Source organism: Chelonia mydas, chromosome 5 (genome assembly GCF_015237465.2).
Source record: "Chelonia mydas isolate rCheMyd1 chromosome 5, rCheMyd1.pri.v2, whole genome shotgun sequence".
NCBI classification, from domain to species: Eukaryota; Metazoa; Chordata; order Testudines; family Cheloniidae; genus Chelonia; species Chelonia mydas.
Window position 1 is genome coordinate 92,616,336 of NC_051245.2, and position 17,699 is coordinate 92,634,034.

Genomic DNA, 17,699 nt, shown 5'->3' on the forward strand with positions numbered 1-17,699 from the left:
TGCTGCCTGCTTTTTGTTTACAATGTCACCTGAAAGTGAGAACAGGCGTTCGTATGGCACTGTTGCAGCCGGCGTCTCAAGATATTTACGGGCCACATTAATATGTCCCTTCATGCTTCAACCACCGTTCCAGGGGACATGCATCCATGCTGATGATGGGTTCTGCTCAATAACAGTCCAAAGCAGTGCAGACCAACACATGTTCATTTTCATTATCTGAGTCAGATGCCACCAGCAGAAGGATGATTTTCTTTTTGATGGTTTGGGTTCTGAAGTTTCCGCATCGAAGTGTTGCTCTTTTAAGACTTCTGAAAGCATGCTCCACACCCCGTCCCTCTCAGATTTTGGAAGGCACTTCAGATTCTTAAATCTTGGGTTGAGTGCTGTAGCTATTTTTGGAAATCTCACATTGGTACTGACAGACCCAGACCAGTGGGGTACAGGAGTCTGGTAGAAGGCAAATATACTGGCCACTGGATGAATAGTTTTCTGTTCCCTGAGTGACCAGAGCAGGGGCTGCCCTAGAGCAATCAAGAACCTGCTAGAACCAATTAAGACAGGCAAGCTAATTAAGACAACTGGAGCCAATTAAGAACTTACTAGAATCAGTTACGGCAGGCAGGCCAATCAGGACACCTGGTTTAAAAAGGACCTCCCATCAGTTAGTGGGGGGATGTGCAAGGAGCAAGGGAGTGAGAAGGCATGCTGCTGGAGGACTGAGGAGTACAAGCGTGATCAGGCTTCAGGAGAAAGATCCTGCAATGAGGATAAAGAAGGTGTTGGGAGGAGGCCATGGGGAAGTAGCCCAGGGAGTTGTAGCCATCACGCAGCTGATACAGGGGACATTATAGACAGCTGCTATCCTCAGGGCCCTGGGCTGGAACCCAGTGTAGAGTGTGCACCCGGGTTCCGCCCATCCCGCAAACTCCTGATCGGACACAGGAGGAGGTGACCTAGTCTGTGAGAAACACCAGAAGGGAAGGTCTAATTTGGAAAGGGATCTGGCCTGTCCCTGACCCACTGGGTGGGACACAGAGACTGCGGGGATTGTTCTCCGTTTCCCCCATGCTGGCCAGTGATGAGGTTAGCTGAGTGAACGTCCGGTTTGAGCCTCTAGCAGAAGCAGCCAAACTGAGAGCTGCCGTAAACCTCTGAGGCGAGCAAATCCGCCAAAAAGCGCAGGACCCACCAAAGCAGAGGAGGAACTTTGTCACAGTACCTTCTTTGCGTTTTGTCAAATCTGCAGTGAAAGGGTTCTTAAAATGAACAACATGTGCTGGGTCATTATCCGAGACTGCTATAACATGAAATAGATGGCAGAATGCAGGAAAAACAGAGCAGGGGACGTACAATTCTCCCCCAAGGAGTTCAGTCACAAATTTAATTAACACGTTAATTTTTTTAATGAGAGTCATCAGCATGGAAGCATGTCCTCTGGACTGGTGGCTGAAGCATGAAGGGGCATATGAATATTTAGTAAATCTAGCATGTAAATACCTTGCAATGCTGGCTACAAAAGTGCCATGCAAATGCCTGTTCTCACGTTCTGGTGACATTGTAAATAAGAAGAGGGCAGCATTATCTTCTGTAAATGTAAACAAACTTGTTTGTCTTAGCAATTGGCTGAACAAGAAGTAGGACTGAGTGGACTTGTCGGCTCTAAAGATTTACATTGTTTTTGTTTGAGTGCAGTTATGTAAGAAAAAAAATCTATATTTGTAAATTGCACTTTCATGACAAAGAGATTGCATTACAGTACTTGTAAGAGGTGAACTGAAAAATTCTATTTCTTTTGTTTATCATTTTTACAGTGCAAATATTTGTAATCAAAAACAATATACACTTTGATTTCAATTACAACACAGAATAGAATATATATGAAAATGGAGAAACATCCAAAATATTTAATAAATTTCAATTGGTATTCCATTCCATTACAGTGCGATTAAAACCGTGATTAATCACGATTAATTTTTTTGAGTTAATTGCTTGAGTTAACTGCGATTAATCAACAGCCCTAATTCAAAGCAACTAGAACTATTCTATTTTTTCCTTAACTAGGTTTGTCTCAAAAGGTAAAAGCATCTTTAAAAGTAACCACCTAGAGAAAATCTATCCAGCATTTTCAGTGTTTAGTGATGTGCCTAAAAGATAATGGGGTATAAAAAGAAGAGATGAAAAATCCATGCAGTCACAGACTCAGCATAAGTCAGAGCAGCTTCAGGGTTGCTTTAACTTATTCCTGGGTGCCTGTGGACCAGAGGGTCATTCTTGCAGCCATAAATAGTCACATGCACAAGGACATTCCAGCCACGTTCCATTCTCCTAGCCATCTACACTGGGCACATTCCTGGGTGGTCAGATCCACTTGGTTTATGGCCTCCTTGCACCAGCAAAACAGCACAAAGAGCCTATACCACAGTGGTGAATTGCCCTATGCTTGAAAGTGCATCTCTTACTCAGGAGCTATTCAATGTCTCCAAGTTAATGAAACCAACACCAATACTGCTTTTCTTTATTTCATTTCTGTTTTATGGCCATATGTGCCCTTTAAACCACAGCAGAGGCGAGTTTTACGTGCCAATTACGGGCAGTCCTTACTAACAGTGAGCCTATTGCGGTACCAGATTATTTGCCAAACTAGTGGGAGGTGCTGCAGGCTCAGTTTAGATATGCTGTAGCTCGCCCAGAAGGTATGGGCTTCATGCAGGAATTCTTGGTGAAATTCTACAACCTGCATAGTGCAGACAGTCACACTAGATGATCATAATTAAGGCTAAGATTTAGTCATGGGTATTTTTAGTAAAAGTCATGGATAGGTCATGGGCAGTCCATGACTTGTACTATATACCCCTGACTAAATCTTGGGTGCTCCTGTGGGGGTGGGGGTGCTCCAGGGGCGCCACGGGTGCTCTGGGGCAGGGGATGACGGCGCACAGCCCAGGACCGCTGCTGGTGCTCGCGGAATGGGAGGAGGGGCCAAGAATGCTGCTGCTGCTGCGGGCAGTGGCCCGAGACTACCCCAGCTGCAGCAGTAGGTGCGGCTGGCTTGGGGGCCACAAAAGCTGCTCAGGGCGGCCCTGGGGTCAGTCGCACTGGCCGCTGCAGAAGTCATGGAGGTCCCAGAAAGTCACGGAATCCATGACTTCCGTGACAGACTCGCAGCCTTAATCATAATGGTCCCTTCCGGCCAGCGTGGATTTGATTTAAATCAAATTGATTTAAATCATTATTTAAATCACTAGTCAGGAAGATTCGATTTAATCATGGATTTCTACATAAAAGTGCATTCTTGTTGGTTGTTATAACCTTAATACATAGTCTTCACAACTCAGAGATAGATGTAGGTTTCATTTTTATAAGGTACACACTATACATTTTTACAGTGATTTATTGAGAAATATTTTCAGATTAGTTTTACATTTATATCAGAAAATGAATGATTGTTTGGTTATTTCATTTAACAAAAGTAATTGAAGCAGATATTTATGAAGTCATTTGGGAGATGAACTATCTCCAATTTAACAGGTTAATCATTAATATTTGGAGGATTTTCTTTCCATGTTGTATAGGAGGAGAACATCACCAGACAGACATTTAAATTGTTTTATTTAACTAAAACAACAACGTTAAGTATTCTGGATTTTTTTCTTCAACCGCAAACATATAATATTTTAACAAAACAAGCATATGAATTTTTGAATTTAGTTAAACAGTCAAGTTTTTTAAAATCAGGTTTGCTTTTGTTAAAATTGTTTTTAACTAAAATAGTTAAATGAAATATATATATTTTTTAAAAACAAAAATGAAATCGACTTTGTCAGCCAGGTCAACATGAGAAACTTAAAATATTGGCTTCTTCAGCTAACTCAGTCATCTTCACCTTCATTTTCCTCTTTGTTCATAATCTGGAAAAGAAAAACAAGCTTTCCTGCTTTTTCAGGTCCCAAACGATTTCTCAATTTGGAATGAATTAGTCCAAAGGAAGAAAATATTCTTTCTACACCAGCAGAAGAAGCTACTGCTGTTTAAAGTGAGATTATCCCTTCAACAGTCTCTGAATCCAAGTGCTGAAGTGACTTCCACCAGTTCACTGGTGTGACTTTCTTTAAAATATCATCAGCAAACATATATTTCTTGAATGGTTCTTATTACCAAACTGGGTCTCTTTTACAGCTTGTCCCTCCCTTCTCACATTTATCTCCAGACTTCTTCTCCTTGTCCAGATCTATTCTGCCCCAACAATCTTCTATTCATTGAACTTTTTGAAACTTTTCACTTTTAGAGAGAGGTACGGGATTGACTCTGTGTACACAAATTTGCAGAGGGACAACAGAGTTGCGGTCTATTATTTCTCACCTCTCTCTTTTATTTATTTATTTATTTATTTAAAACATTTTTGCTGTTAACAACCACGTTACCTCTGGAGACACAAATCCACAGTTTGAGAACGGCAAAACTAAGCGTCTCTGATGGTATCTTCTAGACTGAGCACTGAGTCCCATTGGGTAGATAGAAAGATTAACCTAAATAATCTCTACAGAAGCCTGTGGAACCCCATAACATTGGGTCCCTAATCCATGAACTATTGGAACTCATTTACAAAACTCTTCTTAAATGTTACATGAATATATTGTCTCATACTATAGAATTAGAATTTATAATCTCTATTCCATGATGAGATATCTTTGAGCTACAATGCATCTTAATTAAAACTATCTTTAGATAAGTTTTTTCCTCAAAAAGCATTTTATCAAAAAAATCCTATTTAAATAAAAAAAAATTATTGATTTTTATCCACCCTGGGATGAGATAGCTGTGATGAATCCAGTTGGCAATAAGAGCCCAGTAAGTCTTCCAAAGCACAGACCTGCAAGGCTAATGGAGCAAGAAGTACCTAGCTGAATTTCATTAGCATAATGATAAGTCTTATGAACATGTGATAAATTCTTGAGGCAGGCTGCATATGAAACTTGTTGCTGATGAGACAGAATTGTATACTACCACTTTCGGAGTAAATTATAAGTATGACTAGAACCACTGGAGGACAGTTCAAGACTCACCACCAAAAATTAATCTCCAAAGCAACAAAACAAACCTGCTGAGATATCCACTGTCAGGAAAAGGGTCAATCTAAAGCTAACAGGAATTTGTTCCTTTAAGTCTGGCCAGGTCTCTGCCATGACTTGCTATGACGTAGTCAGGAAATCAGGTGACCTTTTTTGTCCAATGGAAAAGAGAAAGCTTGCCCAGGAGACATCAGAATAACTATTCCCTACATACGGTGTCACAGGTTAGGTTTACCAGCAACATTCTACATGTAAACACGTTCATATATGTCTGAAGGTAAAACCAGGAGGCTGAATTTTTCCAAATACAATGGTTGGAGCTACACTGGAGTAGTAATAGTGGACATTTTCATCTTATTCCCAACCTAATGATAATAAGATATCTTTGAGCTATAATGTATCTTAATTAAAACCATCTTTAGGTAGGTTTTGTCCTCAAAAATCATTTTATCAAAAAAATCCAATTTAAATAAAATAAATCTGATTTTTTTTATTTATTTTTAAAAGTCATTGGTTTTTATCCACCGCTATTCTGGCCTTAAAATCTGTGAATTGTCCACAACTGGCACCAATGAATAATCCTCTGAGCTGGAGGGTATATCTTTTTGTCCTGGCTCTGGCCAGTTGTATGTTTCCTAGGGAGTCCATTTGTCTTCTGAAAGTTTTCTGACCAGGCTTTGATCTACATTAAGTCAATTCACCTTTGTTTTAGAGCAGTTCAGGATTTTCGGATATGTGTATCTAGCTATCTGTTGTGCCTGTCTTTGTGTGTGCTCCCAGATACAGTAGAAAATCATGCAAATCTGTTTGAACACCTCTTTCTATACATCAGGTAATTAATATCTACATTTGTATATAGAATTACACAATTTTATCTCTCTGATATGTTTTTTTGTCTTGTTTTTAAAAGTGTTGAGTACTTATGTGGGTTGAATCTAGGAATTCCTTAGCACAGTGTTTCCCAAACGTGAGACACCGCTTGTTCAGGGAAAGCCCCTGTCGGGCCGGGCCAGGCCGGTTTGTTTACCTGCCACATCTGCAGGTTCGGCCGATCACGGCTCCCACTGGCCACGGTTCGCTGCTCCAGGCCAATGAAGGCTGCAGGAATTGGCAGCCGGTACGTCCCTCGGCCCACGCCGCTTCCCGCAGCCCCCATTGGCCTGGAGCGGCAAACCACGGCCAGTGGGAGCCGTGATCGGCCGAACTTACAGACATGGCAGGTAAACAAACCGACCCGGCCCGCCAGGGGCTTTCCCTGAACAAGCGGCGGAACAAGTTTAGGAAACACTGCCTTAGCAGAAAGCCAAGCATAATCTGGTGAAAAGGAAAATAATAATACTGAGACACTTGTGGTAGGTTTCAGAGTAGCAGCTGTGTTAGTCTGTATTCGCAAAAAGGAAAGGAGTACTTGTGGCACCTTAGAGACTAACAAATTTATTTGAGCATAAGCTTTTGTGAACTACAGCTCACTGCATCGGATGCATTCACTGAATTTTCCACTGAATGCATCCGATGAAGTGGGCTGTAGCTCACGAAAGCTTATGCTCAGATAAATTGGTTAGTCTCTAAGGTGCCACTTGTGGTAGGGTTTCTTTGCCAACATCCAGTCTATGATGGCATTTCTTTAAGAGCAGGGTTCTGTAGGTGGGAAGAATGGTGAACTTCCTTGCACCCTCCTCTCTTCCCCCACCCCCTCCCCTTTTTTTTTTTTTACCTATACTCTATTTCTGTTACACTTCTTCTTCCCATCCCACTCTCCCATTTCCCTTCCTCACCTGGCCCTGCTCCTTCCCTCAGTGGGATTATGGTGTCACTGTCTTGCGTTCCTGTTGTTTCTCCCTGTCTGTAGCTATCTTAATGACCTGGACCGTATAGCAGAACCTGCCTATCTGCCCACCCAACAAGATGTGCTTAGAGTTCGAGTCCCAACAACAGGGATCATTGAATATCCATTCGACTTACAAAGCGTCATTTTCAGGTAGAAAACAAGAAAAACCACTTAATAAATTTCTTTTTGTTGTATGTTAGTTATATAAAATGTCACATACTGGTAAAAAAAAAAAAAAAAAAAGTGTGTAAACATAAATTGATTCTGCACTTTAGTTATTTGTTTGATCATTTTGTTTCTTTGTTATTGTACACAAGTGGTTACCAATTGACTATAGGAAATAAGTAAAGAGATCAAGTGAGGGAGAGAAAATAAACCTGGTATTTTTTAATTCAGTTCTTATGGTCATAGTGGAATAATTTGGAATTGATTTTTTAAAAATATTTATAGCAATGTTTAATTACAAATTATATGTATATAAACATATATAAACCAAAGTCAGTTGTGCATCTTCTTTTCCTATTTATTAGATGAGGCGCAAAGATAAACGTAGAGGCTTGATTTTTAATGAATAGTTCACATATTTAAAGCTTACTTTTACTTCTACAAATAATTTTACCCACAGTTAATTTCAAGTGCAAATGCTGTCACTTAGAAATATAAATACTTGATTGCACCTGCAATTTAAACATCTAAGTAAGAGCTTTTGGGCTGATAATTAATTGTGGGTGCAAAACTTTGCCTGCAAAAGGGAGATTGAGTTGAGGCTCTTTTTGAATTCAGGATGAGAATCAACTTAAACTTGAAAATGCTTATTTTATGTTATGTGCCCAAATTTTTTTAGCTCATGTTCATTGTTTTTCAGTAGGAATACTCAATACCTTATATGCATTTCACTACTGCATGAATACAGAATAATGGGGTGTTACAATTGCAAATTCAAAATGCAAAAAGAGGATATTTATGCTATCATACCAAATTTCAGTCTGTTATATGCTCACTCCATCATATTCTTCAAGTGACTGAAGTGTAATAGGAGTAGTATAATTTTTTTCTAATTATTTTTAACTGTAACACTGAATCATTTTTAAGCAGTTGATACTAAAGGAATGGATGAACCTCTATCCAAACACATACAAAGGACTAACTTGTGTTCTTGGCAGAAATTGAAAAATACACAAAACATCTTAAGCACTTCCAATAAAACATGTTTTTCAAATTTTATGTTGATTCTAAGTTTACTTATGTGTCACATGATCACCTATCCCATCCAAAAGATTAAATTTACTTCAGTTCAATGTTCATTTCACATGTATTTCTCACTAGATCATCAGTCCCCCAATATATATTTATTTGTTATCTTTTGAAAATTATTTGCTAATTCCTCAAAATATATCTTGGAATTATATGGAAAAAATACAGAAACTATTTCAGTTAAAGCATTTTTACTTTGGCTACAAACTACTTTACCCTAGGCTCTGCATGCCTGTTTCTGCTAAATCTACGAGGCCGAGTCCTGCAAGCACTCCCCGAGTGTTGCTCAGAATTACTTCAAAGAGATTTCTGCATGCAGAGCACTTGAGAGGATGAAGCTTATAATTATTAAAATTTATAAGCCATGTCAGTCTTATAAAGGAAACATGGCAACCTGCCTCCCCCGCAACACATACACTGTTGATTTTTAAATATTAATGGAATGACTGCTAACAAAAAAGGGATTTTTTTTTTTTTTTTTGGTTTCCACCCAAATTGTTCATTACCTAAATTGCTGAATTTGATGCTCCGTAAGTGGATGTACATTGATTTTTATTAGGCTTTGTTTCCCCCTGGAATTGATGTGGATTTTGTTAACCTTACAGAATGGTGGATGTAGGAGGCCAACGATCAGAAAGAAGAAAATGGATACATTGCTTTGAAAATGTCACATCTATCATGTTTCTAGTAGCCCTTAGTGAATATGATCAAGTACTTGTGGAGTCGGACAATGAGGTAAGCACTGACTGAAAGCACTCTCTTGAGCATTGCAATTGATTGAAACCTGAGCTCATGGTTTGGTGAACTATGTAGAGCTGTGTTTTTCACATGAGTATTTGGGAATTATGTAGGGGAGCCTGAAAATGAGTAGAACGAAAGAAATAATACTTAGTACTTACCAGTTCATCTCAAAGTAGCTAGCTGTTCTGTCATGGTCTATGAACAGATTGGTATGTCCAGTCCCAAATGTTTTCCATGTGGCTACCAGCAGTATCATACAACTACAGGTTACAAAAGCAACAGTAATGCGGAGATTAAAACGCTGATCTTCAAATGCTGTTATACAAATTGATCCCCTGTACAGATGATCTGTGGAGCCAAGCAGTTTTTTGCTGCCGTAGAATCTAGTTGATTACAAAGAAATTATTTATGGTAGTTATTTGTGGAGGTAGAGTTTCCAATGGAGCCCTATGGGTAGGGTCTGTAAGGCTGGAGTGGTTACAAGGATCTTACATTTCAGACTATCTGGAATGCAGAATGAGATGCCTTGATGATGGCATTTGTTTTTGCAATTGTAAATCCAGATCCTAAAGTACTGGGAGAGGCTAACAGCTTCATTTCAGTATTTCTCAGCATAGCCTTTACACTGGGTTATATTTTCTCTTGCAGCTGTTGAGAAATAGCAAAAGAAGAAAATGGTGTATTACAAATAGCATTGGCAGAATTAGCTTTTTATGATTTTGACAGATAATATCAATGTTTATTTTTCAGCACTTTGTTCTATTATTCTCTATTTTAATTTTCAGAGTTGCAGGAAATTATGGGGGGCTGAGAAAATAATTATTTTATGCCAGTAAATGTTGAGATTGAAAAATTAAAACTTTATAACCATTAAAACACAAATTGTTAACATCACATGTCAAAATATTAGGGCTGTTGATTAATAGCACTTAACTCATGCGATTAACTCAAAAAAATTAATCGCAATTTAAAAAAATTAATCGCAGTTTTAGTCGTACTGCTAAACAATATAATATCAAATTGAAATTTATTACATATTTTGGATGTTTTTCTACATTTTCATATACATATTCATGTATATTGTATTCTGTGTTGTAATTGAAATCAAAGTATATATTTTTATTACAAATATTTGCACTGTAAAAATGATAAACAAAAGAAATAGTATTTTTTAATTCACTTCATACAAGCATTGTATTGCAATTTCTTTGCTGTGAAAGTGCAATTTACAAATGTAGATTTTTTTTTTTGTTACATAACTACACTCAAAACCAAAACAATGTAAAACTTTAGAGCCTACAAGTCCACTCACTCCTACTTCTAACACTAAACTGGGAGGAGTGGTAGATACGCTGGAGGGTAGGGATAGGATACAGAGGGACCTAGACAAATTGGAGGATTGGGCCAAAAGAAATCTGATGAGGTTCCACAAGGACAAGTGCAGAGTCCTGCACTTAGGACGGAAGAATCCCATGCACGGCTACAGACTAGGGACCGAATGGCTAGGCAGCAGTTCTGCAGAGAAGGACCTAGGGGTGACAGTGGATGAGAAGCTGGATATGAGTCAACAGTGTGCCCTTGTTGCCAAGAAGGCCAATGACATTTTGGGGTGTATAAGTAGGGGCATTGCCAGCAGATCGAGGGACGTGATCGTTCCCCTCTATTCGACACTGGTGAGGCCTCATCTGGAGTACTGTGTCCAGTTTTGGGCCCCACACTACAAGAAGGATGTGGAGAAATTGGAGAGAGTCCAGCAAAGGGCAACAAAAATGATTAGGGGTCTGGAACACATGACTTATGAGGAGAGGCTGAGGGAACTGGGATTGTTTAGTCTATGGAAGAGAAGAATGAGGGGGGATTTGATAGCTGCTTTCAACTACCTGAAAGGGGGTTCCAAAGAGGATGGATCTAGATTGTTCTCAGTGATAGCTGATGACAGAACAAGGAGTAATGGTCTCAAGTTGCAGTGGGGGAGGTTTAGGTTGGATATTAGGAAAAACTTTTTCACTATGAGGGTGGTGAAACACTGGAATGCGTTACCTAGGGAGGTGGTGGAATCCCCTTCCTTAGAAGTTTTTAAGGTCAGGCTTGACAAAGCCCTGGCTGGGATGATTTAGTTGGGATTGGTCCTGCTCTGGGCAGGGGGTTGGACTAAATGGCCTCCAGAGGTCCCTTCCAACTCTGTTATTCTATGATTCTATGATTCTCTGAATCTTGTTCAGCCAATGACAAACAAGTTTGTTTACATTTACAGGAGATAATGCTGCCCTCTTCTTATTTACAATGTCACCAGAAAGTAAGAACAGGCATTTGCATGGCACTTTTGTAGCCAGCATTGCAGGGTATTTACGTGCCAGATATGTGAAACATTCATATGCCCCTTCATGCTTCAGCCACCATTCCAGAGGACATTCTTCCATGCTGATGGTGATTGTTAAAAAAATAATGTGTTAATTAAATTTGTGACTGAACTCCTTGGGGGAGAAGTGTATGTCCCCTGCTCTGTTTTACCTGCATTCTGCCATATATTTCATGTTACAGCAGTTTTGGATGATGACCCAGCACATGTTGTTCATTGTAAGAACACTTTCACTGCAGAGTTGACAAAACGCAAAGAAGGTACCAATGTGAGATTTCTAAAGATAGCTACAGCACTGGACCCAAGATTTAAGAATCTGAAGTGCTTTCCAAAATCTGAGAGGGACGAGGTGTGGAGCATGCTTTCAGAAGTCTTATAAGAGCAACACTTGGATGCAGAAACTACAGAACCCGAACCACCAAAAAAGAAAATCAACCTTCTGTTGGTGGCATCTGACTCAGATAATGAAAATAACATGCATTGGTCCGCTCTGCTTTAGATTGTTACCGAGCAGAACCTGTCATCAGCATGGACGCATATATTCTGGAATGGTGGTTGAAGCATCAAGGGACATATGACTCTTTAGCCATCTGGCACATAAATATCTTGCGATGCCAGCTGCAACAGTGCCATGAGAACGCCTGTTCTCACTTTCAGGTGACATTGTACACAAGAAGCGGGCAGCATTATCTCCTGGAAATGTAAACAAACATGTTTGTCTGAGCGACTGACTGAAAAAGAAGTAGGACTAAGTGCTCTAAAATTAGGAAGTAGGACTTGCAGGCTCTAAAATTTTACAATGTTTTATTTTTGAATGCAGGTTTAGTTTTTTTTCATAATTCTACATTTGTAAGTTCAACTTTCATGATAAAGAGATTTCACAACAGTATTTGTATTAGGTGAATTGAAAAATACTATTTCTTTTTTTTTTTTTTTACAGTGCAAATACTTGTAATCAAAAAGAAATATGAAGTGATCACTGTACACTTTGTATTCTGTGTTATAATTGAAATAAATATATTTGAAAATATAAAAAAAAATCCAAAAATATTTTAAATGAATGGTATTCTATTATTAACAACGCGACTAATCATGATTAATTTTTTTAATCGCTTGCCAGCCCTACAAAATATATAAACTAAATATCCTTAAATCAAGCAGCATTTTTCTTTCTTTATCTTTCGGTTAATTTCAATTATTATCAATAGAAAAATGTTTTTGTTGATTCGCGTTTCTATGGTGAAATCAAAGTTTACCAACATTTCCCATAAAAATCCAATCCTTCCAAGCCTAATTATAAAGGATGGAATCAGCAGTCAAAACACACCAATAGTTAATTTAACAGTTACCCTTCAAAACCTAACAGGGTGTGCCAAATCTGTCCTAGCCAGTCTTTTTCATTTAGTAACATTAAATGAATCAGCATAATATTTACATGATTGCATAAACGTAAGTTACATCACTTCAGAAAATGATAGATATAGCAAAATAAGTCTGGTATCCCCACAGACTTGACTCTTTTTCAGTGTTAGTTCTTAATAAAGTCCAGTTTCAAGAGTTGAGCAAGAGCTTGTAGATTTGCCCTTTTGTTTTATTTTTTAGAAAAAAACTCCTGTTACATCAGTCAGCTAAAAGTACATCCCTAATAAAACAGAGGTCTTTCAATTTTATCGCTTTGGTATGCACTCAGACATTTAATTCACACATATTGAATGCTGCGTTGTCGCCCGATCTCAAAAAAGATATATTGGAATTGGAAAAAGTTCAGAAAAGGGCAACAAAAATCATTCGGGGTATGGAACAGCTTCCATATGAGGAGAGATTAATAAGACAGGGGCTTTTCAGTTTGGAAAAAAGACGACTATGGGGGGATATGATAGAGATCTATACAATCATGACTGGTGTGGAGAAAGTAAATAAGGAAGTGTTATTTACTCCTTCTTATAACACAAGAATTAGGGGGTCACCAAATGAAATTAATAGGCAGCAGGTTTAAAACAAACAAAAGGAAGTATTTCTTCACACAACACGTAATCAACTTGTAGAACTCTTTGCCAGAAGATGTTGTGAAGGTCAAGACTATAACAGGGTTCAAAAAAGAACTAGATAAGTTTATGAAGGATAGGTCCATCAATAGCTATTAGCCAGGATGGGCAAGGATGGTGTCCCTAGCCTCTGTTTGTCAGAAGCTTGGAATGGGCAACAGGGGATGGATCACTTGATGATTACCTGTTCTGTTGATTCCCTCTGAAGCACCTGGCATTGGCCACTGTCGGAAGACAGGATACTGTGCTAGATGGACTTTTGGTCTGACCCAGTATGGCCGTTCTTATGTTCACAAAATGTTCATATCCGTGAAGGACTGGAATAGACTGACGTACTACAGGAGATACATCTTTTCATTCTGTTTATGATCAGAGTTTGTATTCCTTTAACTGGGCTTCACATCAGCATGTTATTTTATTTTACAAAACGTGCATTATAGTAATTATTTTTTATCAGTGTAATGCTCTAAATTAGACTGCTGTACCAGCAATATTTTGCTTTCACCAAAGCCCAAATGTGGGACAAAGAGCCAAAATTAAGGGCACAATAAAAATAATACTACAGAAAGCTTAAACCTATCAACAGAACAGGTAATCATCACCTCATTTCAGAGGACGCACACAGCACCCTACACACTTCTCAAAACCATTATAAGCTCTTAACATGTGGCATAAATGGTGCTTATTACATATGTGGGCTCTGAGCCCAAAATATGTTGGGTTAATCTCTTTATTATAGATGACATTTTTTTAAAACCTCACTTTCACGATCCTGCATTTGTGATAGAAATAATTTAATGTGTTAACATTCAGATAATACCAGGTTTAATGTTGGATTATGGTACATAGGTTCTAAACTAAGGACCATCCTTCACAGTGAGGGCTAGTTCATAATGCATGAAAGCCTCTGTCTTCAGAGAACAAAGCATGATTGAAGTTAGTTTGGGCAGTAGGGAGAGGCTGGATGTAAAGTCTGTTATGTTAATTGTAGTGAGGGTCATATGTAGAGTGTATTTCTGATCTAGTTTATATGCAGTAATATATAATATTGCATTCACAGTTAATTACTAAGAAAAAAAATCTTAAAATGAGTTGACACATTTTCATATTGGCCTGCCTTATGTCAGCTTGGTCTGATAACTAAGGATATTGAACAGGTTCAGATAAAACAAGAGTCAACCAAAACCTGGCCCTTCACTCAAACCAAGCCTAAAATGTTTCTGAGTTATGAAAACGTTTGTTTATCTTTTGGTTTCTATTTCTTCTCTGCATTGTCCTCTTGCAGCCATGGACTAGAACAGAGGTGGGCAAACTATGTGGGCACATCCAGCCCACGGGACCCTCCTGCCCGGCCCCTGAGCTCCTGGCCCGGGAGGCTAGCCCCCAGGCCCTCCCCCGCTGTTCCCCCTCCTCCGCAGCCTCAGCGCGCCATGCTGCCGGTGTAGTGTATTAAACTGCTCCGGGTAGGAATGTGCTACTGGTAGCAGTTACGGAGAGCAATTTACTACACTACACCAGCGCAACGCTCTGGGTGGCGCAGCTGTAGCGCCGCCAGCCACCGGTGCTCTGTGCTGCACGGTAAGTGGGCAGGGAGCGGGGCGCGGGGGGGGGTTGGATAGAGGACAGGGGAGTTCGGGGTGCTGGTCAGGGGGTGGGGGTGTGGATGGGGGCGGGCAGTCAGAGGGCAGGGAACGGGGGGGGGGGTTGAATGGGGCTGTGGGGGGCAGTCGGGGGCAGGGGTTCCAGGGGCGGTCAGGGGACAGGGAGTGGGGGGGTGGATGGGGCAGGAGTCCAGGGGAGGGCCGTCAGGGGCCGAGAAGCAAGGGGGGCGAATAGGGGGTGGGGGCACAGCCTGGCACAGCTTCCCCTAACTGGTCCTCCATACAATTTCCAAAACCCGATGTGGCCCTCAGGCCAAAAAGTTTGCCCACCCCTGGACTAGAAACTGACATATCAAGAGGGAGCTATTCTCGAAGCATTTTCATGACACAGTTGAAACCAGAAAGCACAGGAAATCACATAGGGAAAAGCAAATTATGACAGATATACAGCCTGATTTCCAGAATACTCTTCATATTAAACATCTGAAACTTTGAATGGCTGTCCAAACTGAATTTCACAACTTTTTGAGATTTGCTCCTCACCACTATATGTTTATTCCCTTAAATGCAAATGGAAAGTTGAAGCTGTTTAACACAAACTGATGATAAATGCTGATTGACCGTGCGTAGCCGGAGACTAATACGCAGAACCAGCTTAAAGCTGGCATTCCCTGAAACGGACTTCCTCTCTAGGAATAACTGCAGAAAAAAGAAGATGCCGTCCTCAATTGAAGAGGGATCTGGTTCATTCACAAGGTTGTTGTACTCCCAGGGGAAGTACACAAGGGGGAGTACTCCGATAGAGAATGAAAATTTAGGTTCAAAGGACTAAGGGCATTCTATCTAGACCTGTTGTTCCTGAATATTTCTCCTCTGCATCCTATCCTCATCAGATAGGATTGCACCATCACTGTAGTATCAGGGACAGACCAAGAAAGAGACCGCTTTCCTGTTCCAGTGGGCAGAGAAAAGGCTTCAGAAATCTCTGTACTCCCTTCATTTTTTGGGTTGCTGTAGTCTCCAAGCGAACTGGACTCCCATTTTGAATTTAGGGTACAGAGCCTCAGAAGGTGTACATTAGCATAGCGCTATTGACCTCAGTGACACTGTGCTGATTTACACCAGCTGAAGGTACCTCACTTTAGGTATCTAAGTTTGAAACTTTTGTCCTGTGTTTTAAAAGGCAATTTCATGCCCGAGGCCTCTAATTAAATCATCATTTCCCCTGTGGAACCTTCAGCCTAATCCACAGAGCCTTCTGTCAAGGTTACCTTTGAGTCAGTACGCTATAATCCTCTGCATTAACTAAGATAGAGTTTGTTATGGATACCACTTCAGTCCATAGAATAGGGGTGGCTTGTTGCTTTAGTCTGCATCCCTCCCTAGCTATTCTCACCCTAATTTTCTCTCAAAGCCTTCTGTGGAGATCTCCTTCCTCAGCTCATGCCCCAAACCTCTGGCTAGGTATGAAGTTCTATGGAATTCTTGAGATGTCCAAATGACTATCAAAATTTACCTTTTCCAGAAAGAGGGGTTTAGGAAATCTAGGTCACTATTCTTCCTTCGAGGGGTTTTGGGAGGAAGTATTATCCTCTAAAGATGTCCTGTCCTGATGGATCAGGTGCTGCATCAAACTCTTATATTAGCTAGATCGGGGTGGGCAAACTTTTTGGCCTGAGGGCCACATCGGGTTTCTGAAATTGTATGGAGGGCTGGTTAGGGGAGGCTGGGCTTCCCCAAACAGCCAGGCATGGCCTGGCCCCCACCCCGTATCTGACCTCCCCTGCTTCTTGCCCGCTGACAGCCCCCCCAGTACTCCTGTCCCATCCAACCCCCCTGTTTCCTGATGGCCCCCTGGGGACCCCTGCCCCATCCACCCCCCGCTCTCTGTCCCCTGACCGCCCCCGGACCCCCTGCCCCTAACTGCCTCCTGCCACCCTATCCAACTCCCCTCTCCTTCCTGACTGCCCCCCTGGTGCCCATACCCCATCCAACCACCTTGTTCACCGCCCTCTGACTGCCCTGACCCCTATCCACACCCCCCGCTCCCTGACCATCACCCCCAAACTCCCCTGCCCTCTATCCAACCCCCGCACTCCCTGCCTCCTTACCGCGCTGCCTGGAGCACCGGTGGCTGGTGGCACGGCTGCATCAGGACAGGCAGCTGCGCGGCTCCAGGAGCTCGCTGCCCCGCCGCCCAGAGCATTGTGCCGGCGACGCAGTGAGCTGAGGCTGCGGGGGAGGGGAACAGTGGGGGAGGGGCCAGGGACTAGCCTCCCAGGCAAGGAGCTCAGGGGCCAGGCAGGACAGTCCCATGGGCCGTAGTTTGCCCATCTCTGAGCTAGATCAAGCAGCTCTCTTAATCTGCATGGCTCCCCGGTTAGAGCACTCATTACTTCTCCAGCTGACCAACGGATAGTTTCTGCAGAGGAATTGTGAAGACCCCCCACAACGTTGTGCTCCATTCATGTCAGCTGAGAGGAGAAGCAATCCTTATGTGATATGCGCTAAGAGGAGAATAGTCTGATTCACCTTCCAAGCATCCTCGTACCTCCTCTTTTCTTTCTCACACGTCTGTTTCCACTTCTGCCTAATCCCTTTTTGGCTACTTTCACTCCTGCCTTTTCCAGGCAGACCCGTTCTGTACTGGCACCAGCCACATCTCAGAAAAACAAATTTCTCTTGACTGCTAATTTTTTGCTAGAGGTGGCAATTCCTGGAGAGAAACCCACCAAAGTATTTGTAAAATGTGGAGTTTAAGCTGAGAGTCGGATTTTCAGGAGTGCCGACATGATTTAGGAG

General features: G+C 41.2%; 1 protein-coding gene across 3 annotated transcripts in view; it reads left to right on the forward strand.

Moving 5' to 3' along the window:
- The window catches only part of GNAQ (G protein subunit alpha q), a 227,368-nt gene that overhangs the window by 165,599 nt on the left and 44,070 nt on the right, over nt 1–17,699 (forward strand). For all 3 annotated transcript variants that reach the window (XM_037901809.2, XM_037901811.2, XM_037901810.2), the window contains exons 4-5: nt 6,919–7,047; nt 8,757–8,886. In XM_037901809.2, coding sequence (XP_037757737.1) covers nt 6,919–7,047; nt 8,757–8,886 — 259 coding nt within the window. The remainder of the gene's footprint in view (nt 1–6,918; nt 7,048–8,756; nt 8,887–17,699) is intronic.